Raw genomic sequence first — 26,932 nt, forward strand, 5'->3', positions numbered from 1 at the left:
TCAGATTTCTTCTACCTACTGTAAGTGACAGCAACATAGGAGAAAAGTAATTTATGGCTCATTTTACTCAGGAAGAAATGTATGTGTATATTTTTTAAATTTTAAGATTTTCACAACAGTTCCTCTTTAAGATAACTTTTCGGGCTGTTAAAGTTATTCTGAGTAATTTTTAACTTGCTGGTGGCTAAAAAGCATTTTCTTGATAACATTGTGAAAATATTACATAGAAAAAAACATAAGAGAAAAACAAAATTAATTAAAGAGTAACTGTCAGGCTGCAAAAGCTAATTTAAACCTCTATTCTCCTGTGTTAAACAGTTTAGAAGGAAGCCAAAAAGGCAATACTGAAGTTAAAAATCTCTCTTACTTTTGATGTGTGCTGAACAGCAAGGCTGTTAGACCCAAGCTCTTAAGAGGCCGAGAGGCCGCATACCATACTGCAAAGCATTCTGGGGCTGCTTCTTCCCACCTTGGGTCCTCCCCTCTGCTGCTAGTGAGAAGTTACAGGCTCATGTTACAACGCAGTCCAGCTCACAGCACTGAAAAATCTCTGGGCAGAGTATACTGCATGAGTCCGCTATTGTTCCTAGCCACATGGCTAATTAATATTCACTGCACAGTAGTGTTGTCTTTTTTGTGAGTCGAATCATCAGGAAGCAGGCAGGACATGACGACACATTTGGCTTCATAGGAGACAGACATACATGGAACCTGCCATGAGCTGTCAGGAGCATCTATCTCTGCATATACTATATACAAATTCTGTGAAATCCAAACGTGGACAGTGAAATGCATATGTAATGTAAGTACAGCCAATCTTTAGCTACTGATATATGTGTTTTTTTCTCTGAGACCTTATACCTAACAGCTCTTCTTTAAGGGTCAGTGGGCCATATGCAATTCACTTTTTCACCTGAGTTTTCTCCTAGGAGATAATTTTTCTTCTTCGATTTGAAATAACTTTCCACCACTTTTCAACAAAAAAAAATACTAAAAGGTAGGGAAAAAGCACTATCAAAATTATTTTGAGTATTTGCTAACTTTCTGGTGGCTTAAAAGGCATTTTATTGACACATTTAAAAATATCACCTAGAAGAAAACTCAGGAGAAAATGTGAATTGCATATGGGCCATTATAAGAAAAACATCTTCTGTCTCAAACCAAGATTCCTAAAACCATTATTATTCAATAAATAGTGATAAGATTTTGCAAAGCTTCTAGTATTTGTTTGTCGATGGCAACATTGTGGAAAGTGTAGAAGAATTTCCAATGGCTGTGGAAATATGGAGTTCAGAGATGTAAATGGCCTATTCTTTTATTACTTTTTGACTTTCTGAGTTATTCAAGTCATTGTTTTGCTTCGTCCCATGAGATGTTCTCTGGAGTTCAAGTCAGGCCTGAATATTATGACAAAACATTTAGGGATGAACATGCAGATGACCAGAGCCCAGCTGGATGCCAAGATGGCAAAGATCTCCATGGCCACAGTGTACTTGCCCTGAGCACTGAGGTATGCTGGGATAAATGATATCCAGACGCTGAGGAAGGCCAACATGCTAAATGTAATAAACTGGGCCTCATTGAAGCTGTCAGGAAGTCTCCGTGCCAGGAAGGCAAAAATAAAGCTAATGGTGGACAGAAGAAAGAGGTAACCCAACATGGTCCAGAAGGCTATCAGCGAGCCCTCATTACACTCAACAATAATAAATCCAGGCTTAGTTTCAATGTTGTTTTGTGGAAATGGAGGAGTGATTGACAGCCAAATAATACACAAAACAAACTGCACAAGGAAACATGTAGAAATGATAGCATAAGACACTTGAGGTGAACTCCATTTCAGTAGACTGCTGCCTGGTCTGGTGGCCATAAACGCTAGCACCACCATGATAGTTTTGGCTAGGATGCAAGAAACACAGAGAGCAAAGATCAGACCAAATGAAGGCTGTCGCAGAAGACATTTCTCAGGATGTGGGTATCCAATGAACACCAAAGCAGAAAGAAAACACAAAGTCAGCAATGTCAGCAGAAGACAACTTAGTTTATAGTTGCTAGCTTTGATTATTGCAGTGTGTTTATGTTGTATAAAAATCTTCAAAACAGAAAAAGGGACAAGTGAAGAGGAAATGCTGACAGCAGCCAAAATTGCTCCTAATGGATCCTTAAAGCTGAGAAATTCATCCTTTTTAGGAACACAGATAGTTTTCAGAGAATTTGGCCATTGATCCCAGGAACATTTTATACAAACAACGGAGTCTAGATCAAGAAACAAACTATTGTTAAACAAATAAGACTGGTGGTAAAACAAAACTAATATAAAATGTTTCAAAACAACTCACGAAATAGAGGTTTTCTTCAACCTCTGCTTTATATCTAAGGTGGGGTTATAGCTGGCCAAAAAAAGGCTTCAGGATTACCCATGATGCAGTCTGAAATGTCCTCAAACAAACTTTCAGCATGCCAAAATTTGATAATTGAGGTAATCCTGATATCCTTTGCTCCATAGAGGAAAAAAAACAAGCCTTTTACTGCCGTCAAAATCGTCAGTGATATCAAAATAAAATCACTCAGAGCCGTAATTGTTTTTGTAATAAAATATAAATCACAGGTATTCAACAATAGTCCTGTGTAAGCAATGATTAGCTACTACTACCGTGGGGCTTTAGTTAGTTCATGGTAGAGGGATGGGCTACATTGACAGTCAATACTAAGTCCTTTCTCCTTCTCCTGGATGCTCAGTGTCCATATGTTGTTTACCTTCGTGGGAAAGAATTCTTCTACTGGAAATGAGAGAAAAGCTGGAGAAATGCTGACAAGAAAGAGTTTGTGTGGGAAACAAAACCAGATTATACAGATAGTTATTTAAGGGTATCACACAAACAGCTCCTTGCCAGTACTTCTTCAACTCTCCGTTTTCATACGGCATTGGGTAATTTTAAGAAGATCTATTTTCTACGAGCAGCTGACAGGCTGTCAGCTGCTTCTGTCCACTGGCCAGGCACTTGCTAACCATCAGCACAAACCACCCATTTCCCATGGAGTTGCATCTGAACATGGCATTAAACATGTGGTGTTACCAAACTCTTCCATTCTGCTGTAGGTAATTGCAGCCGAATGGTGTTTGTGACCAGCAGCCAGGCAGTTGAATTGATCGACAAAGGAGAAGTTGAGCTGTCTATGGAAAAGAAGCCTAAGGCCGTGCAATATCTGATAGAAGAGGCTGTGGAAATGGCACTTGGAGAAGGGATCATCCACTAAAGGCAGGCAAACATAGATAGATAGGACTCCCATGAAATCTAGTTGTACCACTGGAGGCCATGTACTGTAGCTAATTGATATCTGTACAAAATAAACTAGTATTAAAAGCTAGTTTTGTTTACCAGTCTGATTTGAGACCTCTCCTTGTAGACATGGGAGACATTCATAGCAGCAGACTGGTTGTCCTTGTAGAGCAGCTTTCCTGAACCCTGGGGGGCAGCTCTCACTGCAGACTGAGCGAGGGACCTGTATAAATAAACAAAGTTAAACTAGATACATTGATCAGCCGCAACATCAAATCAGCTGACATCTCACTATAGTCACTTGTCAAGGGATGGGACGTATTAGTGAGCTGGAGAATAGTCAGTTGTTGAAGTTATTGTGTAAGCTTTTGAGTAACCATGATGTGGACCAAGCAGTGATGGATTGATGATTGAGTTAGAAAATCACTAAACTGTCAACTTCTGAGGGATATTTCCACTAAGATGCGGTGATGACCTAATTAAGTGATCTAAGGAAGGACAACTGCTGAATCAACTCTAAGGTCATAGATGCCCAAGGCTCATTGATGCACATGGTAGTTAGCCAAGCTTTTTTAATAGAAGAGCTTAATTCTCTCCATGAAAGGGAGGTGACAGGATGCATACCATTTGTTGTACATGCAGCTGTAAGTCTCCTAGTTTAACTAAGTTGTAGTCTAGTCTTCATCCATGAAGCAATGCAGGAAGGTGACCTTGTAAGTTAGATGATCTAATGAGCCGATGCTCAAACAAATAAGTCCCAGTTGCTTATTAGAAGCACTATTTCAACTAAAAGGTAAATTGTAACGATTGTGGAACTTTCTCCGTGATCAGCGCACAACGCGTGCGCTGATACGGCGGAAATCCTCCACAAGCGTATAATTGCAGGAACCCAGCAAAAAGTGCTATGCACCCGTAGAGGGAAATTCCTGTCGGCAGATGGCGCTGGGGAGTGCAGAGGAACCAATCCTCTGTACCTCCACAAATGCCAGACAGGAATTGTACGAAGCACAGAACGCAATCGCAAGAGTAGCGATTGCGAATGAGAACGAGCAAAGGGACAGGTTGTATGTGTGTGCGCCAATCTAGTCCCCACCCCGCGACAGCGCACACACAACAGCAGATACGAAACAGAAACGCAACCGAAAGAAAGGCGATTGCCAGAAGTGACACAAGGCAGATCAGAACAGAATATGAGGATAGCAAAGGCACAGCAAATCATACAACGAGAAGGTAAAGAAAACAACAAACGCTAACTGAACGCGAACACCGCACTCATTCGCAACAGTGCACGTGTTCGTGCGCGGTCCTTGCGTGATAAGCACAACAGGGACAAGCACGCCTAACTAACCACCGACAGACAAACATAAAACAGAGGACGCGAGCGCTTGCTTAACGGTTACCTCACCGAGCCTCCAGCAAGCATTCGTAGCAGACAAGACAGACGCACGAAAACAGGAACAAGCGAGAGACAGGACCCACAGCACTAGCGAAAGAGGCTAGTGCGATACAGGAAGACAGAACAGAAGGATCCACAGCGCTAGCGCAAGATGCTAGTGCGATCCAGGTACAGAGTAGCAGAACAGAAGGATCCACAGCACTAGCGCAGGATGCTAGTGCGATCCAGGTACAGAGTAGCAGAACAGAAGGATCCACAGCACTAGCGCAAGATGCTAGTGCGATCCAGGTACAGAGTAGCAGAACAGAAGGATCCACAGCACTAGCGCAGGATGCTAGTGCGATCCAGGTACAGAGTAGCAGAACAGAAGGATCCACAGCACTAGCGCAGGATGCTAGTGCGATCCAGGTACAGAGTAGCAGAACAGAAGGATCCACAGCACTAGCGCAGGATGCTAGTGCGATCCAAGGAGACAGATCAGAAGGGGCTACCAGTAACAACCGCTGTTCCGGTTAGCACCCAGACACACCGAACGATCTCCTGTCGACCACCGCTGGGACAGGACAATCGCATCAGACAAACAAAACAGATAAGCAATCCTAACTGCACTAGGGAAACCTGCCTAGCGCAGTTTCAGGAATTACTCTAAGCTGATCTTCAAACAGAGAGTAAGGCTGACACTCCTCCAGGAGTGTTTCACAGGAAGGAATCCTTATGACCAGCCAAGCATTGTGGGAAACACATAGTACTTATAGTACACGCCTCCAATGAATGTGGCCAGGCAATTTGCATGACAACGTATGCAAATTCCTCAGCAAGCACAAGCTGCAAAACTGACAGAAGGTCTCCTTTCCAGAGTCCTGCAGCATGCAAACTAAACAATGGTCAAAAGGCTGCCTGCCTGCGCAGGCAGCTAAGCGGATTCTCACAGTACCCCCCCTTCTAGGGTCGAATTCCAGACGACCCTCAAAACTGATATCTCCAAACCACTTTAACAGAAGACTCATGAAGGTCGGGACAGCCCGACAAAGTCCAATTCCAGAGTCAGTCCACCCGAAACCTACCTCATCGGAAACAGAAGCCACCGAAACATGCCCATCAGCACTACAAGTCTCAGCGTAACACCCATCAGGACTGTGGATACCAGAGAAGAAGCCATCGACACCCTCCAGACAATACCCACCACCTTCCAAGGAGCGTCCGAAAATACCAAATCTGCCACAAAACCTGTTCGAAGTGTCTCTTTCAAAACAAAAGCCGCTGTTGATCGCATTCAGGGTACCAAGCAAAACTTCTCTCGGAATCTCACAGAACGCCTTGAAGCTCCGCAGAGATTCCAAGAAGCCAGAACACTCACCAGGCTCACATGGAGAGCTACCAAGCACCCCCATGGAACCTATGACAGTTCCAGATTCAGAATTAGCAGGACACCCATCGAGATCAGGACTTTCAGGGACCACTTCTGGGCATGCAAGCAGGCAGGCGAAATCAGAGCATGTCTCCACCGAGGAAGCATCTGAGTACGCTGATAACCGAGGCACACTTGGGCTTTCTGGGTCACAGAGCACACTGGGGTACATCAGCACAGGAGAAACCTCAGGACATGTCGGGGAACTGCCAACCTCAGAGTCCGGCACGACAAGACCAAAACCAGGACCGGGCAGAAAATCATCACGAGTAGAGGTCACAGGTACTGGTCTTTCAAAAGAAGTCTCGGTCTCAGGCTTAGAAATCTCAATGACTGTAATGGTATCTGACAGAAATTCATCATTGACTACACATGACTGAAGCTCCACCAGAGCTGAAAAGGTAGCCAGCAAGGCAGCAATGCCTACGGAAGAGGGCAACACCTCAGAAGGACTTGGGGGCAGGAGACATCTCCTACAAGTTCTGCACCCTTTGGGAGGAACTCGGAGACCTCCAGAACATCAAACAAGACCTCAGGAACATCATTTTCCAGGTTTTCTAAGAAGGATTCTGAACTGTCCATGTTACAGGGCTGAACATTAAATACCTCCTGCAGGCAGGGCAGATGTCCCAGGAATGGTTCCACCATAACCTGAGACTGAACTTCATCATAATTAGCGGGATGTACAGGAATATTTACTGGAACACACACTGACTCCCTAACTTCATACTCACTGTACCCAGAATTCTGTGTGGCAGTCAAACTAGTTTGTAACTCCAAAACTGCTGAAAAACAGGTGAGTATAGTGGCAATACCTAGACGAGCCTCTAGGGACACTGCAGGGGATTCTGAGCAAGGCCACATTGACTCATCCAGAGTACAGGGTGCAGAATCAGCACTTCCCTCAGAGCAAGAAAGAGGCTCACAAACGTCAGTGTGAAAGGAAAACATGTTTTCATTCATGGTACAGGGCAGGTTCAGAGAAAGCATCTCTGAACAAGGCAAAGAAGGTTCAGCATCAGATTCGCAAAACCGAAGCGCTGTCTCACTCTTAGATTCGGCTAACAATGTCGAATCCGAGGAGTCAGAACGCAAAACCTGGTAATCAAAAATCACTTTAGGTTGTGAAAGTGATGCTTCCATAGCGCAAACCTCCGCGGTCTGCGGAGCAGACTGCAAGGCATCTAGGATCGAAACACTGGAGCAACTGTCATCAGGCAACGGGCCCCTACAGGTGTGAACAGGGTGAGACAGAGACTCATTTGCAGAAGAAATAGCGACTAGAGTTGGGCCGAACCTCCGATTTTAGGTTTGCGAACCAGGTTCGCGAACTTCCGCGGAAGGTTCGGTTCGCGTTAAAGTTCGCGAACCGCAATAGACTTCAATGGGGATGCGAACTTTGAAAAAAAAAAATAGATATGCTGGCCACAAAAGTGATGGAAAAGATGTTTCAAGGGGTCTAACACCTGTAGGGGGGCATGGCAGAGTGGGATACATGCCAAAAGTCCCGGGGAAAAATCTGGATTTGACGCAAAGCAGCGTTTTAAGGGCAGAAATCACATTGAATGCTAAATGACAGGCCTAAAGTGCTTTAAAATATCTTGCATGTGTATACATCAATCAGGTAGTGTAATTAAGGTACTGCTTCACACTGACACACCAAACTCACCGTGTAACGCACGGCAAACAGCTGTTTGTGTAGTGACGGCCGTGCTGGACTGGTGCGCACCATGGCGAGAGTGCAGGTTTTGGTGGCTTTACAGCCCATATGGTCGCCTGGCTGATGTAGCTGAATGACAGAACAGTAACTGTCCAGCTGATCAAATTTGGTCTGACCACAATGAAGCAACGACCTTATTATCTTTTGTGTGCCCCCCGAGACACTCATCTAGGCGCCGGTCATTGCTTCATTGTGATACGCAAGCCCTTTCACCACGGCAAGGTAATGATCACGAAGGGGAATGGGCGCATGTACATGCCTTTTCTTTTGTTGTTGCAGCTGCCCGCAGTGCAGCCAGAAAAATTAGGCAGTCATGTACACGCACCAGAAAAATTATTACAGCGGCCGCTGCTAGCAGCGGCCTAAAAAATTCAGCAATCCGCCTGGAGTCCCGGACCCTGTTGGTGGTGGCGGAGAAGGTAGTCAAGCGGCCTGCAGGCAGACATGCTGTGTGGAGGGACTGGGAGCGACTTAGTCTTCTTGGGGCAGGCCAGGCAGCCAGTCACACGGCGTGCAGGCAGAGATGCTGTGTGTGCGGGGACTGACTTAGTCTTGGGGCGGGCAGCAGCCCTCCGGGATCCATGCCTCATTCATTTTGGCGGGTCCACTGAACAGAACAGGTATGCAGTGGCGGGTTCACAGAACAGGTATGCAGTGGTGGGTTCACAGCACAGGTATGCAGTGGTGGGTTCACTGAACAGGTATGCAGTGGTGGGTTCACAGCACAGGTTTGCAGTGGTGGGTTCACAGCACAGGTATGCAGTGGTGGGTTCACTGAACAGGTATGCAGTGGTGGGTTCACAGAACAGGTATGCAGTGGCAGGTTCACTGAACAGGTATGAAGTGGTGGGTTCACTGAACAGGTATGCAGTGGCAGGTTCACTGAACAGGTATGCAGTGGTGGGTTCACAGCACAGGTATGCAGTGGTGGGTTCACTGAACAGGTATGCAGTGGTGGGTTCACAGCACAGGTATGCAGTGGTGGGTTCACAGAACAGGTATGCAGTGGCGGGTTCACAGCACAGGTATGCAGTGGTGGGTTCACAGCACAGGTATGCAGTGGTGGGTTCACAGCACAGGTATGCAGTGGTGGGTTCACAGAACAGGTATGCAGTGGTGGGTTCACAGCACAGGTATGCAGTGGTGGGTTCACAGCACAGGTATGCAGTGGTGGGTTCACAGCACAGGTATGCAGTGGTGGGTTCACAGAACAGGTATGCAGCCAGACAGGAACAAGTTAAGCCTAACTAATCTTTCCCTGAGAGACAGTCTGCAGCAGCTCGCCCTACTCTCACTAACGCAGGCAGCACACGAGTGACCGCTGCCTGCCTTATATAAGGGGGGGTGGGGCTCCAGCGGCTAGTGTAGCCTAATTGGCTACACTGGGCCTGCTGACTGTGATGTAGAGGGTCAAAGTTGACCCTCCATGTGCATTATGGGGCGAACCGAACTTCCGCAAAGGTTCGCCTGCGGGACGCGAACGCGAACCACTGAAGTTCGCATGGAACCGTTCGCAGGCGAACCGTTCGCCCCAACTCTAATAGCGACATCAACAGGATAAACTTTATTAGGCATAATAATTTTACTTCTGACGCTGCATAGTCGAGAAATTTTCCCCATAGCAGGGTCACAGACGGAAGATCTCAAAGATCTGTTTCTAAATGACAAAGGATCCCACACATCCTTGAGGAAACCGGCAGACTTATGCCAATCACAATCTGCAGGAACATCCGAGAAACAGGCATCCGATCGCACAGATTCAAACTGCACACTGTCAGGAGAGAATCCTTCAGGATTCGCACAGGAATCAACCACAGCGGCACACTCATTCATTTCAGATTGCACAAAGTCAAGACTCACATGCTTTACCCCAGAAAGGCAGGAACAATCATCCGACAACGATGTCTCTTTATTGGAATCAATTGGTTGGTGTGTGTGCAACTCATCCAAAATCATCTGCCACACATAAATCACCAGATCCACATCACCCTCGTCACATTCATCGGAATCAATCAAAAGGTACATAGAATCGAGACAATCATTCAAGACATCCTTGCTTTTTGCGATGTAAAAATCGCAAAAGGCTTTCCAATCAAAATCGAATTCCTCCAGCAAGGCCCCAACATCCCAGGAAGCAAATGGGGGTTCAAACAGGCCAGTATCCAGATAATCTCCATAGGGGTGGAGTTCAGGAACAAGAACAGATTTTTTAACTGCTTTAATATAGTGTGCGATCCTACCTATAGTAGGATCCACATAAGCTTTGGATTGGGGCAAAAAACCTGGAAACTGATCAGCAGATGCATACTCAACAAAATCGTACAAATCGGAAATTCCGTCTACACTGGGGTTTTCGGTTGGGCTGGTCATACTGTAACGATTGTGGAACTTTCTCCGTGATCAGCGCACAACGCGTGCGCTGATACGGTGGAAATGCTCCGCAAGCGTATAATTGCAGGAACCCAGCAAAAGGTGCTACGTACCCGAAGAGGGAAATTCCTGTCGGCAGATGGCGCTGGGGAGTGTAGAGGAACCAATCCTCTGTACCTCCACAAATGCCAGACAGGAATTGTACGAAGCGCAGAACGCAATCGCAAGAGAAGCGATTGTGAATGAGAACGAGCAAAGGGACAGGTTGTATGTGTGTGCGCCAATCTAGTCGCCACCCCGCGACAGCGCACACACAACAGCAGATACGAAACAGAAACGCAACCGCAAGAAAGGCGATTGCCAGAAGTGACACAAGGCAGATCAGAACAGAATACGAGGATAGCAAAGGCACAGCAAATCATACAACGAGAAGGTAAAGAAAACAACAAACGCTATCTGAACACGAACACCGCACTCATTCGCAACAGTGCACGCGTTCGTGCGTGGTCCCCGCGTGATAAGCACAACAGGGACAAGCACGCCTAACTAACCACCAACAGACAAACATAAAACAGAGGACGCGAGCGCTTGCTTAACGGTTACCTCACCGAGCCTCCAGCAAGCGTTAGTAGCAGACAAGACAGACGCACGAAAACAGGAACAAGCGAGAGACAGGACCCACAGCACTAGCGAAAGAGGCTAGTGTGATACAGGAAGACAGAACAGAAGGATCCACAGCGCTAGCGCAAGATGCTAGTGCGATACAGGTACAGAGTAGCAGAACAGAAGGATCCACAGCACTAGCGCAGGATGCTAGTGCGATCCAGGTACAGAGTAGCAGAACAGAAGGATCCACAGCACTAGCGCAGGATGCTAGTGCGATCCAGGTACAGAGTAGCAGAACAGAAGGATCCACAGCACTAGCGCAGGATGCTAGTGCGATCCAGGTACAGAGTAGCAGAACAGAAGGATCCACAGCACTAGCGCAGGATGCTAGTACGATCCAAGGAGACAGATCAGAAGGGGCTACCAGTAACAACCACTGTTCCGGTTAGCACCCAGACACATCGAACGATTTCCTGTCGACCACCGCTGGGACAGGACAATCGCAACAGACAAACAAATCAGATAAGCAATCCTAACTGCACTAGGGAAACCTGCCTAGCGCAGTTTCAGGAATATCTCTAAACTGATCTTCAAACAGAGAGTAAGGCTGACACTCCTCCAGGAGTGTTTCACAGGAAGGAATCCTTATGACCAGCCAAGCATTGTGGGAAACACACAGTACTTATAGTACACGCCTCCAATGAATGTGGCCAGGCAATTTGCATGACAACGTATGCAAATTCCTCAGCAAGCACAAGCTGCAAGACTGACAGAAGGTCTCCTTTCCAGAGTCCTGCAGCATGCAAACCTAAACAATGGTCAAAAGGCTGCCTGCCTGCGCAGGCAGCTAAGCGGATTCTCACATAAATACTGTGGACACATTATAAAAATTAAAAACAGACTAACAGTGGGAAAAAATTGTTAAGAGAAAAGATGATGCAAATAAGATGGACAGGCAACATTCATGAATCTATGAACATGCCCATTCAACCCCTTAAAGAAGCAGTGGCTGAACATGCTCAAGAGCATAAAGCCATAAAGAGTCTGGCTTGACAAAACAACTAAAGAGCCAGACACCCCTATTTAAAGAGACTCTGTAATTAGAAAAAAAAACCCTCTCAGGCATACTTACCTCAGGAGTGGGAAGCCTCAGGGTCCTAATGAGGCTTTCCCCCACCTGTAGCTTTAGAGAATCCAGCGCTGGCTCCCCTGAATCCTTCCCCGACAAGCTTGACAATGCTTGATATACTTACCTCTCCCGGATTCAGGGCAGGCACAGTAGTGGCTCTTCCTTCGGGTAAGGCGGAAATAGACAAGCCCGATCGTATCTGCTCTACTGAGTAGATGCAAAAGGACTTGCGCCTGTGTAGTAGAGCGAATCGGTTTGGTTTGGCTATTTCCGCCCTAACCCGAATAAAGAGTGGCTAGTGCGCCTGCGCAAGATTGCGGTAGGTAAATATTAACCTTGCCGCACTTCAGGGGACCCTGGCACTTGAACGGAGGGACGTAGGAGGACGGGGAAAGCTTCATTAGGATCCAGAGGCTTTCCCCTCCCAAGGTAAGTATCCCCCAGATAGGGTATTTTCCATTACAAGTTTTCTTTAATTCTCTTGATATCCTAAGCTTTCTCCTAGGAGATCATTTTCTTCTATCTAAAATAACTTTTCAGCAATTTTCAATTGAAAAAGGTATACAAATTAGAAACACTATCAAAAGGAATTTGAGTATTTTCTTGCTGGCTGCTGGTTTAAAAGGCGTTTTATTGACACGGTTTGAAAATTAACCAAGGTGAAAACTAGTCCAGGCCTTTGTAGCCTTTCCAGAAAAGCAGCCTTGGACCTATTATTTAAATTTAAAAAAGTATATATTTTCATAGCATTTCCAGAATTATACACGTTAGTTCAAGTTTGAGTTCCCACCTTTGAGTCTCCCATAATCCATTGCAACAAACCAAAGTCAATACTGAACTCAGAACCATTCAGTGTTGAGCCTTCATAACTCCCGACTTCAGCATAGCAGAAGGAACCATCAGACCTCTTCTGCCAATTGACGATGTCATAGCTGGCTGATACTTCTCCATTTTTATTGAAGTAAATTTCTCTCCCACTGCTCAGAGTTATCCTGATATTCTGTATATAAGGAAGTAGCTGTAACAAAAACAATTTATGTTTTTTTTACTTATTTTGTATTCTCATTCCTCATTTCTGCCAACCAGGGGCTGGTTCTAGACCTTTTGCTGCCTGAGGCAAACTTATGAGGATGTGCCACCCCCCCCCCCCCACCACCACCACCACCACCACCGATTTGGAATGATCGCACAGCACCCGAAAATTTTCTCTGCTTCATTTAATGTTCTCACATGACATGCTGCAGCTCAACAATCTAATATTATCTAATACAATCTAATATTAAAGAGGCATTATGATGAAAATGGTAAAAGGCAAAATACATATTTATATACATTTAAGATGTACATTTGTTCCAGCGTAAAATTCACTTCATTTTTGTCCACGTAGCTGTCAGTTCCAGTTTGTTTTTTAATCTGATTAGCTGTGGACCAATCCTTCTCCTCACAGGGGAACCTACATATTTCTATTATTATTTTAAAAGCTCTCCTTTGAAAGGATCTTATTGTTGGATAGCCAGCCTTCTTGCTCGCACACTATCTTTATTTATCTACTTGTATATGTGTTTATTTTTCTGAGATAGTATGGCTGACAGCTACTCTTTAAATATGCTAGTTAAGTAGTGTAGCACGAAGCAGATAGTTTTCGGCACATGGCTCTTAGTGCCGAGTGCTGAAACTAGGCACCACCATTGCAGTAATCAAACAACAAAACATACACAGAACATTTATATCGCGCTTTTCTCCTGGCGGACTCAAAGCACCAGAGCTGCAGCCACTAGGATGTGCTCTATAGGCAGTAGCAGTGTTAGGGAGGCTTGCCCAAGGTCTCCTACTGAATAGGTGCTGGCTTACTGAACAGGCAGAGCCGAGATTCGAACCCAGGTCTCCTGTGTCAGAGGCAGAGCCCTTAACCATTACACTATCCACGCAGGGTGCATAAGAGTAATTTGGGTTTTGGTGATTGCCAGACCCCAAATTACATCACCGGCTGAGCGGCTACCACTCGGAGGGGAAAATAGTATTTAACGCCTCTGGGGATTTGAGCGGCAGATGGGTGAGCTGCCATTAGGCTGACTCTGTGCCCAGCTCACCGTTGGTGTATTATTACTATTTATTATTATTTAGTATTTGTATAGCACTGACATCTACTGCAGCACTGTATATGGTCTTGTCACTTGACTATCCCCCAGAGGGGCTCACAATGTAAACCCTTCCATTGTCATATTTGTATGTATGTATCGTGTAGTGTATGTATTGTAGTGTAGGGCAAATGTATAGGGAAAACCAGTTAGCCTATCTGTATGTCTTTTTGGATGTGGGAGGAAACCAGAGTGCCTGGAGGAGACACAGAGAGAACATACAAACTCCATCCAGATTTGCCCCTGCTGGAATTTGAACCAAGGACCCAACACTGCAAGGTGAGACAGCTAGCAACTATGCCACTGTGCTACCCACCTACACATACGCTACATGTATGCCTGTAGCAATGGTAAACCAAAAACATTGATATTTAACCATAAGCGTGTCCTCTTATTTTGCTGTGATTGGGGTATTTTGCTGGAATCAGGGTTCAGTTACCTGCCAAGGCTTGAAATTCTGCAAGCTTGTATAGGTCCAAGGATAGTTATACCCTCCTTTCTCTTTGCAGTTTCCCATATTGTCCAAAGATCTGGCCAAAACTTGCACCGCAGCATAGATATTATGAGTATATTTCAAACTGGTAGAGTAGATGGAGCTTTTCCTTACACTGCTTACACTTTCATTCCCAGTACATATTTGAGATTCTGATGAATTGCTCACATCACCCAAAAATTTACAGTTAAAAATCCTTTCCCAAAATGACTTCATCCAGTTTTGTCGTAGATTAGATGCATGTTCAATCCTGAGAAGATAATCACTCAATCCAGGAATTACTGGGCTTTTGTTTCCTAAACCAATGGTACCAGAAAGTACCTCAAAGTACTTTTCCGGGAGAAACATGTTACTTTTGGACCAGCCAGCATTGGCAACAAATATTTTCCCACTAACATTCTGTGTTATCATCTCATTCATGATAGGAACTACATCAACATTGACAGCAAAGGCAATGATCACTGTTACAGTTGACTCTTTGATGACCTTTACAATGTGAGGAGCATTACGGTCTGGTTGCCTTTGAAGTATGGTTTCAGTGAAAGCTACACACCCTCCAGCTTTGAGTATCTCCTTTTTTATTGGCTGAATTCCAGACTGACCATAATCATTATCTGCCGCCAGTAGGCCAACCCAGGTCCAACCAAAGTAAAGAACGAGTTTAGCCAAACCCTTTGTTTGAAATGTATCACCGGCAATGGTTCTGAAGAAAGATGGAAACATTTGTCGATTGCTCAAGAGAGGCACTCCTGAGAGAGGACTTATCTGAAAATTAATTCAGGAAAATAACTCATTTTTTTTCCAACAATAATTTTTATTGAAAGAGAGAATAAGTTGTACAACACTTATATGGTACATGACATATAATTAGCACAGCAAAAAGAGGATGATACAGGAAAGGGAAAATTATATATCATACTGATACAAACAATATCACGTTTTAAATTGCATTTTAGGTAAGACAATGTTAACTACGTGTGGTATTAATAGAAGTTATTTCCAGTCCAGAGCTGGAAGGACCATCTCAGAGCCAGCTGCACAAACCCACTAGGGCCAGGTGGGTTAGATGAGACTACCAGGAGATAAGGGTGATTGGAGAAGGGGCGCTAGGCCTACCAATCACTATGCAAGGTGTTTTGTTTAGGAAGGACTAAAGGTAGTATTTTTGTTTATCCTATATCGTTATATGTTCCGGTATATAAAACTAGATATTCGATTACTAAACCTGATATGGTAAAACTCTCATAAGAGAAATGTTGGATAACATAACATGACAATAACAATAACCAAAACGGAAAAAGAAAACTAAAACAACAAAGCTGTCTAGCCTTAGTCAACATCTCCGAGGTTTAATTTATAAAGATACCTAAAAGTTGCAAAGGTGTCAGCTATTTACCAAGTTTAAGGGTGAGTATTTCTTGGGTTTAAACATTTGAATCACTGTTCAGTAGGTTTTCCATTGACATGTTCCTGTTGAATATGGCAAAGAATTCCGAAGTACAAAAAGGGTCAGAAGATTTCACATTACTCACAATCATATATTGCACAGCCATATTTAGATGACAAATGGGTTTCCTATATATGGAATCTATTCTCTTAAGATCCAGGCAAAGAAGGGCCAGTAAGGGGGATAGCTTAAAATTTGGGATATATTGGAGTTATGGAAAATAACTACATTAATCTTATTAGTAGCAGTTCAATAACAATTCATCTGCAGCCAAGTGTAAAAGTATGGTATATTGGGCAATAGAAAGTCTATACAGATGATCGGTGGCTTTATAAAATTGTAGGCCAGGACTTTTTTGTTCTGTTTTCCTTTTCTCTTTCTGTATCAAATAAATTCAACTCGCTCCTCTTTATTTTCCCTAAAAATAACACATATCAAATCACCTTCAGTCTCATAACCATGCAATTTAGCATTCGCTCAGTCCCACAATGATATCCTCTGGCTTTAATGTTCCAATTCCCCATGGTCTTCTCAAAGTGAACAATTTTCCATTAAAGAGACTCTGAAGTCTCTTTTTTTACCTTATTTTGTTTAACAACTCTCTTCAGCTTTAATGCCAGCGTTAAATCGCCGCATCCCTGCGGCAGAGGATTGATTTATTACCTAGAAAACGACCTGCAACGTTCTACGACTTTGCAGGTCGCAGATCATTCTGCCCTGGCTCACAGGGCTTTTCTTCCTGGAGAGGCTGAGCTTTAGGCTGTAGCTCTGCCTCTCCACAATCAATCTCCACAGATCTCCACCTTCTCCCCACCCCTCTCAGGGAGAGAAGATTGAGAGGGGCGGGGAGAGGCGGCGATCCACAGAGATTGACTGCGGAGGAGGCAGAGCTACAGTGTAAAGCTCTCCCTCTTCGAGGAAGTGAAGCCCTGCGAGCCCGGGGGGCTTTGCAGGACTTATCTCTGATAATAAATCATTCCTCTGTTGCAAGGATGCGACAATTTAACTCTGGCATTATAGCTGAAGAGGATTGTTAAACAAAAGAAGGTAAAAAAAGAGTCTTCAGAGTCTCTTTAATTACAAGATCTTTTGTAAGAGTGTATGATGTTCATTACCACTAACTCATCATCCCCACTACTTCCATTGTCTGCTTTGGCCTGGAGGTATAGATTTGCATTCATAAGTTCTCCTGTTTTGTTTCCTAAGAATAGGGTTGCATGGTTATGACTACCATTTGGCATACATTTTTGAAAGTTGTAGAGACCATCTACTGAGCAGACTGAAAACTTCCCCAGACTGTACGGAAATCTTTCAGAGGATTCATCTAATACTGGGAGAGATGTTTTTTTTTTAATTAATTTGTCTTAAGATTGCTAATATGAAAGATTGGACATATAAAAATAAACAGAATAAACTATCCACCCTTTAAAGGCACTCCGAGCTCTAATTAAAATCAAAATCTGAACTTACCTGGGGCTTTCTCCAGCCCACCGTAGGTCGGGAGGTCCCTCGACGTCCATCTGGCTCTTCTCCCAGGGCCTGGTCAGAAATGGCTCCCCGACGGCTCCCGGCAACACTGGGCCCGTGTTTTGGGCTCCTCTTCCTGAAACATCACGTCTGTCATCACAAGGCCGACCGCCTCGCGTCATCACAGCGGCCGGCGTGACAGTATGGTGCATGCGTGATTCAACTGCGCATACACCGTGATGACGTGAGGCAGCTGGCGTGGTGACGACTGACGTCAGCTTTCAGGAAGAGGAGCCCGACACTCGGGCCCAGTGTCGCCAGGAGCCGCCGGGGAGCCATTTCTGACCAGGCCCTGGGAGAAGAGCCAGATGGATGTCGAGGGACCTCCCGACCTACGGTGGGCTGAAGAGAAACCCAGGTAAGTTCAGATTTTGATTCTAATTAGAGCACGTAGTCCCTTTAAAAACAATACATGGTCTCACTAATTGCAACAGGTAAGAAAAAGGAGCACACATGAATATCACACAATAATATCATTTATTTAATCAAAATATCAAGATTCCAAAACTACCACCAGAAAAAAAGATCCCCTGACTTAATGACACTGCTGTCCAATGTAACAACAGTTTGCAGCCATAGCAATGTGCTGCCATAGGCATTATCAAAAGGGTCTATCGACCATCCAGTCTGCGGTCTTCAGGGCCACTTGGACAAGGGCAATGCTTATGTATTGGTATTGTACATTACAAAGGAATAATAGCTTCGCTCTTACCTGAGGATATCTTAAAATTCCTAAAATATTGGCCAGAGTAATGGAATTGGAAGACACCACGGATCCAATAACTGCTGTGAATGGTGACTTAGAAGGACCTCGATAGTTGGGGATAAGTGGGCTGGACTCAGTAAGATACTCTAAAGCTCCTTGTAGCTCGTAATGAGGAATATTGCAAGTGTCAAACATCTGAAACCCTAAAGTCAAGTTAGGAAGAATTTCCCAGTTCATATTAATCTCTTCTACAGCAAAAAATAGGGTCTGAAGCATCTGATAAGCTTCCAAGTCAAATCTTTAAAAAAATAGAACACAAGATTATTAGAAAATGAAAATAATATTTTTTTCCATTAAAGCGGATGCGAGATGAAAAACTAACTATAACAAGTAACTTGTCTATATATCTTATTTTAAGTTTACATAGTTTATACAGCAAATCTAGCTGCAAACAGCTTTACTAGAAAATGATTATTTCTTCCTGTGATACAATGACAGCAGCCATGTTGTTTGTAAACATTACTCAGAGGCAGGCTTATCTGTATCTTGAGCACTCAGCCTGTGAAAAAAAAACTAATTTCCCCTCCTCCCTCCTCCCCTCTGCCTCTGAAATCAATGGCTAGTAACACCTCCCCCTCCTACTGCCCAGACTGAGCTCCCATGAGCCCTTGCTACTGCCAAGGTTCTCTGAAAACCTGTGGACGTGGTTTATTTAGTTTATAGGGAATTAGAGTATTAAAATAAAAACAAAAAAGTATTTGGCTTGAGGAATGCCCTATAAACAATAGGAAAGGAACACAATTATGCAATGAGTAAAAGTTCACCTCGGATCCACTTTAAGTTCTTATTCAGGGACAGTTTATTTATATGTATTTCACTTTTCACTGGTGACAAGGATTTTTAAAGTGTAAAGTGTATCTAATAGAGCGGAGGAGCATTACGACTTCCATCAGGATGGTTCTGTGGTCTGCATCCTATCACTTCCTATTTTGGTAATAGTGAGGCCACTTTTACACTTATTGCATCACGAAACTGTACTGCAGCTCCTCACAGTAGCCAGAAAAGACAACAGAACATCTTTCACTCTAGGCATCGAGTTGCCACATGGTGTGCACCCTACAGGAAGCATGACAAGTCAATGGCAATGCAAACATTTTCGTGGTAGCGGTGCAGTGGTGAACATGCACAGGTGGGGGAATTCAGGTGATGCACTTCCTGTCCTGCAGTGTGCACATGACTGAGGGGTAAGATGTCTTGAGGGAGGGGTCACTCAGATTTCTCTGACGGTGCAGTCTGCCGCTAGGAACAAAGTTGCGGTCTGCTCTTTTGCTGCACACAAATTATATTGCACATAGTGTAAAAGGACCTCGAGAGATCTCATGTGGACCTCATATAAGACTAAAACTTTGATATGATCTGGCTAAAGGTCCGTACACACGTTGGACTGGAGGCAACGACGGGTCCGTCGTCACCTCCCGCTGGGTGGGCGTTCCAACGAGAGTCCGGCGTGTGTACGCACTGTCGGCGGACTGATACGGCTGCTTCTGAGCGATCCGCCCGGCGGATCGCTCAGAAACAGCCGTATCAGTCCGCCGACAGTGCGTACACACGCCGGACTGTCGTTGGAACGCCCACCCAGCGGGAGGTGACGACGGACCCGTCGTTGCCTCCAGTCCAACGTGTGTACGGACCTTAAGGGATACATTATTAGTCATTAAGGCTGGGATAACATTTGAATTCCATTTAAATGTATACATTTATTTTTGTATGTGTTTTACCCTCACAGGCCAAAAAAGGCATTCATTTTCACAGCAACACAATATTATTTTTTAAAAAAATGCACGTGGCCAGCATGACTTCATACATTATATTTATGTATTGTATCTGATTGCTCTTTCTTAAAGTGGATCTGAACTTTTGCACAGGACAGAAGGAGGGAGCTTAGCATGTTTAATTCCCCCTCATTTGTGACTGTTCACAAGTTGTAATTTGATCTATCCCGTGTCACATTACTGCCATGGCAGAGATGGCAGATAAGCTCATTTGAAAAAAAGTAGAAGGAGGAGCGCTCCGTAATGTATTGAAACTTTTAATTAAAGTCACGCAAAAGTTAAAAACACTTACTATAAAGTGATGACAGACAAGCATATCTTGGGTAAAAACCCAAACCAAATGACCATGGATGGCGACCTGTTCCTCCTCTGTGGCCAGCAGTGGGGGTGGTCCTGGATGGCAAGGGACCGTGGGTGCCTCTCCTTTGGTCAATGTGTGCAGCAACTTTGCAATGCGTTTGAGCTTGATAAAGGCGTGGATATCCCGAAGCGCGTTGCGAAGTTGCTGCACACATTGACAAAAGGAGATGCACCCATGGTCCATTACCATCCAGGACCACCCCCACTGCTGGCCACAGAGGAGGAACAGGTCATCATCCATGGTCATTTGGTTTGGGTTTTTACCCAAGATATGCTTGTCTGTCATCACTTTATAGTAAGTTTTTTTAACTTTTGCGTGACTTTTATTAAAAGTTTCAATACATTATGGAGCACTCCTCCTTCTACTTTTTCTTGTTGCTACAGTTACACCCTTCAGCCGGGGTAGAGGAGCTGCTATTTTTTGTATTAAAGGACAACCAGAGCTGTGTATGACTAGCGCAAGATTGCACATCGCTTTCTTCTTCTTTAAGCTCATTTGAAAGCTAGGGATGTTAAAAATATGTCTGTTTCCATGAATCAGGAAGCAGAAGCAGTACAGATGTATTGCAGGATTTGTATTAGCTGTAACAAACAAATATTTTTCTGTAAAGGTTATTATACTGTTGCTTATGTTTTAGAGCGGACAGGACGTTCTGAGTTCTGGACTGCTTTCATGACTTTCCTCTGTTTTCTATTGTATTTTCCCTCTGTTTCATGTACTGAGTTTATGATAGATACCATATTTTTGGGTTATACGGCACACTTTTTCTTTACCCAAAACTTGGGGGGGGGGGGGGAAATGGGTGCATTTTATATGCAGAAGATACAGCAAAAAATGGGTGCTAAGTACACAGTGAAGCCCTTTTCCATCCTGCTGCCACCAAAAATACACTATTGACCTTTTTTTTTATCTCCCCCTGCTCTCAGAAGTTGTATTCCGCCAAGAAAATGGCTGTATGACTGTAATTAGTTTATCAGACAGTGATGTGCACTATATTCCCAACAGAAGCTGTCACTTCCATGCCTAGAAATGAACTCTTTCAGGCAGGAAAATAAGACAAGTAAAACAGCCTGGTTATTAATATTTTTTGTACGGTACATACACATGTTTATCTCATCATGTCACATGTCACCCCAGGTACACTTTAATGTTCCATGAATTGTAATGCCCATTGTCAAGACATGTTTCTTGTTATCATATTACCGGTGCTGTCCATTGTTCTAGTAACTGTGCTGCCAACCATCCCACTTTAGAAAAAACAAAAAACAAAAAAAAATACAAATAAAATAAACTCTTACATTGTGCAGGCGGTCCTGGGCGGACTTTCCTGGAAGGTCATTTTTTGATAAACTTTATCTGAATGGATGGGTAACAATACTCCAATCATCACATCTCCAGACTGTGTTACCCCGTCTAGATCTAACATTACCGGCAGCTGACATCTCTGACCCACAAAAGTGTGGATGATATTGCATAGAAACAACGTTACGATCCTCATCATTTGCATATAAAGATGAACGGCCATTGGCATTGTGGACATTTTGGCTTTCTCAAAAAGCTAGACAGTCTATAATTTGTGTTGGGATTTTCTCCGCTATATATATATTTATGAAGGAAGAAGAGACGCCTTCTCAAGAGGCATGTACAAACATTAAAATTAAAAGTCATATCTACGTGGAAATTGCTCCTGTAATTGAGCAGATGGTACCTCTCAAGGGCATTATGACTGAGGGTGGGTTGTGTAGTTGTTTATACACTCACCCATCTTATGTATTCCTTTAGCATGCAAAGCCATGTAAGGTTGAATGGGAACTGGAGTCAGGTTCTAGTTTTTGGTTGTAGCTAAAATTGTGGCATAGTTGCGCAGCATGGTGGCGTAGTGGTTAGCACTCTAACCTTTCAGCACTGGCTCCCCGGTGGCACTCTCCCCTTGCATCACTGGGTGTCCAGTTCAAATCCCAGCAAGGACACTATCCAAACAGAGTTTGTATGTTCTTCCCGTGTCTGTGTGGGCTTCCTCTGGGCACTCTGGTTTATTCCCACATATAAGTTAATTGGCATCCACCAAAACATTGCCCCTAGACTGAAATACACACACTACATGATACATACAGTACATAGACATGTGACTATGGTAGGGATTAGATTGTGAGTGCCTCTGAAGGAAAGTAAATTGACAAGACAATATACTCTATACAGTGCTGCAAAAGATGTTGGCACTATATAAATACTAATAAATAATAACAGATAAGTGTGCATACAGCATAACATGCTAAAGATATTAGCTCCTCCTTGCTGCTTATTGCATAAAGGATGCGGCATGACATAAGGGATGCTAGGCGGCAAATTCAAAAGACCCCTATTGAGCTGATTTAAATTTCCGAACCAGAGGCTTATTCGAATTTCCCAACGGAGATTTCTATTGGGTACACACAGATGAAACCATGGCCAACTGGTGAGAATTTTAAATATGCCAGTAGCAGGACTCCTGATCAGCAGGGGTGCTCGGATACCCCTTTTCAAAATCAGAATTGATCCGAATCCGGATACCCAGATATCCGGATCCGAATTGGATATCCGAACCCGAACTTTTTGGTATCTGAATAAACTCAGATATCCAAACCCAATATCCCAGATATCCGGCCGGATTCGGATAACCGTATAGAAAACCGGAAGTGACCTGAAAATGGCTTAAAATGCTTCCAAAATCTCTTCAAATGGCAAAAACCCCTCTCAGAGGTCTTGGCCTCTCTCTCTCTCTCTCTCTCTTTCTCTCTCTCTGCCTTCAAAAGGGATTTTTGCCATTAAAGGTGATTTTGGCTTCTGCTCGGATATCTGAACTAGCTATCCACCCGGATTTCGGATTTCAGATGGGAAATCCAAGTTTGTCGGATAGTGCTATACGGATTTTAAAAAATATCCGAATTGCTATTCAAGGTTCGGATAGTGGAAAAAGTTTGGATTATCTGGGTAGTTAGGATACCCGAATATTGGATGAGCACCACTGCTGATCAGTCTTGCAATAGGATGCGGCAGGAATGGATGATAGCATTGTTTACTTCAAGCAAGTTAGAAGAACACCAGAAGGAGAAAAGCAGTGAAGACATTTTTCTTGTAGAACTAAAATGGCTATACTTCTGGAGATTTTGCGGCAAATCTACCATCTGATCCAATAATTATTATTGAATTAGATGAAAATCAGTGCCAAAACAAGCATGCTTGATCAGCAATTCGACCGACCTTGGGCTGAAATTGGTTGAATGTGTCGATCGGGAACTCTGGGAAATCGCGGGCCGAAGTGGTTTATTTGGGTATGTAACAGTAATGGCATGTGATATTGCAACTGATAAACATGACAGAACCACCGGCTGCTGCCCCCCACGTGTTATATGTGTGACCATCTGCTTCTGCATTTGGGTCTCACATGACTACTGGCATATAGCTTGTGGAGCATATTATTATTATTATTTAGTATTTATATAGTCCCGACATCTTCTGCAGCGCTGTACAGAGTATACTATCTTGTCACGTAACTGTCCCTCAGAGGGGCTCACAATCTAATCCCTACCATAGTCAAATGTCTACGCATGTCTCATGTAGTGTATGCATTGTAGTCTAAGGCCAATTTTTTAGGGTTAAGCCGATTAACTTTTCTGGTCCCCGGCTGTAGTAGCAGGCCACTGCTCTAGTATATTTTTCACCTAGCCTGAGGGCTGTGATGCCGCTATACTTTTTTTTTTGTTTTTAGCCTGATGAAAGAGGGTTGAGCCCTCTGAAGCGCGTTGCTTAGCTACAATAAAAGTTTTCACTTTTGATTCATACGGCAGCCGCCGTCTATTTCCTACTTGCATACACTTGTACTGGCAAATTGCTTAAACCCAAATTTCTTAACCCACCCACGACTGCCTGACCGTGCAGCCGCCTATTGCGGGATCACAGCACTCAGACTAGGTGGAAAATCTACCAGAACAGCAGCTTGCTACTACAGCTCTGAAGGAGACTATCGCCTGCACGCCTTGTGGAGGAGGACTTCTGCCAAGACTTGGTCCCCGGTCCAAGTGGGACAAAGCCTTTCTGCTGGCCACCCCGTATGGGACAGTCAGCCACAGATCCAGGTGAGAATACTCCATGGCCGGCTGGTCATTTTTATTGAATGACAACCTGAGTGCGCTTTCCCCCTACCCCTTGTTTTTCCACCCATCCCCCACATCCCACTGTCTACTGCAGAAAGGTGGGTGGGAGAGCAGAGAGTGGGCAGGTGCCAGGTGGCCAAGGGCACCTCGTTCACCTGGCCGAGCCAAGCGGTCATCTGGGGCGCTGTGCGGTGGGGGGGCAATGCCCCAGGCGGGGGGTACCATGCCGGCTCCCCAGGTGGTGAACTGGCCGCGGTGTCAAATAGATGCTGCACCAGTTCACTTCCCTTTAGCCCACCTCAGCCTGCGGAGTCAGAGCAGGGCTACGGGAAGATGGCGTCTGAAGCCCTGCTCGGATTATTTTCTAGTGAAAACTTGCCACATTATTTTCTAGTGAAGCAATGCTGCATTAAGATTATTTTCTTCAAACAAAGAAAGAAAAGAAAGACTGGCACTGCGTTCATGGGAATAATATGGAGGTAGCTGTGAGGCATAGGAGGATTAGGGTTAGTGACCTTCCATGTGCTCAGGATGTTGAAATAAACACACAATTTATTTCATCAAGTCTTCACAGTTAGTTACAGATACTTAGTTGTTCTATATACATCAAATGTAACATACCCTTGATGGTCTCAGCTGTGTGCAGGGAGCCTCGGAAGAAGCTCATTTTTAAGCAAAATGGTCGTTAAGGGGACACTTAAGTCAAACAAAAAAAATTAGTTTTACTCACCTAGGGCTTCCAATAGCCCCCTGCAGCTGTCCGGTGCCCTCGCCGTCTCCCTCCGATCCTCCTGGCCCCGCCGGCAGCCACTTCCTGTTTCAGTGACAGGAGCTGACAGGCTGGGGACGCGAGTGATTCTTCGCGTTCCCAGACACATTAGCACCCTCTATGCTGCTATATGGTATATGATATATGCTATAGCAGCATAGATGGCGCTATTGTGGCCAGGAAAGCGAAGAATCACTCGCGTCCCCAGCCTGTCAGCTCCTGTCACCGAAACACTGCTGCATTCCGATTATTTTCATGGGGGGCCTGGGGAGGGGGTGCCCTCAGGTTTTCTCACCTGGAGGGATGAAATGGCTAAAGGCACCCCTGCAGGTGGCCCAAACTGGTTACCCAAATGCCGCCCGCTAGATTTTTCACATGATTCAGGTGGCTTCATGGTAGGTCCGTCCCTGTTGACACCACTGGAATTGATGTATAGAGCAGCACCATTGTATTGACTTATTATAGAAAAGTTGTTAGAGGAATACAAACACCACCACCACCACCTAGGGAAACAAATATTTGCTCTTAAATTTGTAAATGTTGTAGACAAAGCATGTTGCTGGCTATGAGGAGAAGGGGTGTTCCACATTCCATGCAAAACAAAAGTTTACAATTGTATCGGCCCCAAGTCAACATGCAGAATTATTCTGCAATGCAAGTGGCCACTGTGAGCGGGGCCTGAATGCTGTTCTACATTGTTCACTAAAGAACCACTATCATGAAAAACTTTAAAAATGAAAATGCATGTGCATGCATACAGTATGTATAAAATGTACATTTGTCACATAAAAAAAATATATATACTGTAAGTACATTGGATTTCTCTTTTCTTTTTTTTTTTTATTTTGATAAATGTGCAAAAACCTTAAGTAAACTTTTGTCATGTTTAGGGCTGCTCATAATGAGCAAACTACAATTAAGTTTAATTACGCGTAATTTTCCACAATTACGCATAGCAGAATTACGTTTGTCTGCCAAGTTTTCACCTACAGTACAGTTGGCAAACGTAATTACGCATTAAATTACGGAATTATTGAAACGTAAATGTGTAAATTCCCCTGCGTAATTTTGTATACATAAATCAGATAATATCTCCGGTGTACATGCCTATGCGTGATTTTTAACAGTACGCATAAAAATGTGCATTCGTAAGTGACTTCACAAGGTACATATGAACTACGCAGAGCGGTAGATTTTTACATGTAAATTCATAAGCGTAATTTCCAAACTTCGCATTACAATTACGATGCGAAATTATGAATTACGACGTACCGTAATTACAATTGGGCGTAGTTTCTGCTCATCGCTGGTCATGTTGTCATTGTGGGGTGCTGTGTGTAGAATTCTGAGGAAAAAATGTAATCCATTTCAGAATAAGGCTGTAACATTATGTGGAACCCACACACATATCATATATATATATATATAGTGAAAAAGACAGTAACCATATCAGATTAATCAAAAATAGACTAAATAAATAGAATGTATTACGGTATGTATTTTATCTTTTTGATGATTAGCTGCATTGTATGACTACAACTCTTCTTCACTATTGTTGTCACTGCTTTGACTAAAAGTAAAACCTGTGTGCTGCAGTTCATTTTATTTTATTCCTTATA

At 44.0% G+C, this 26,932-nt stretch overlaps 1 protein-coding gene across 1 annotated transcript; it reads right to left on the minus strand.

Moving 5' to 3' along the window:
• Window positions 1–1,342: 1,342 nt before the first annotated feature.
• Window positions 1,343–26,627, minus strand: LOC137562047 (extracellular calcium-sensing receptor-like). The gene is made up of 7 exons (XM_068273388.1): window positions 26,586–26,627; window positions 21,710–21,855; window positions 18,225–18,516; window positions 14,485–15,303; window positions 12,698–12,925; window positions 3,378–3,501; window positions 1,343–2,253 (listed from the first exon to the last, which is right to left on the minus strand). Exons 1-7 carry the CDS (start codon window positions 26,625–26,627, stop codon window positions 1,343–1,345), a joined length of 2,562 nt encoding a protein of 853 aa, XP_068129489.1.
• Between the last annotated feature and the right edge of the window lie 305 nt (window positions 26,628–26,932).

Source organism: Hyperolius riggenbachi, chromosome 3 (assembly GCF_040937935.1).
Source record: "Hyperolius riggenbachi isolate aHypRig1 chromosome 3, aHypRig1.pri, whole genome shotgun sequence".
NCBI lineage: Eukaryota > Metazoa > Chordata > Amphibia > Anura > Hyperoliidae > Hyperolius > Hyperolius riggenbachi.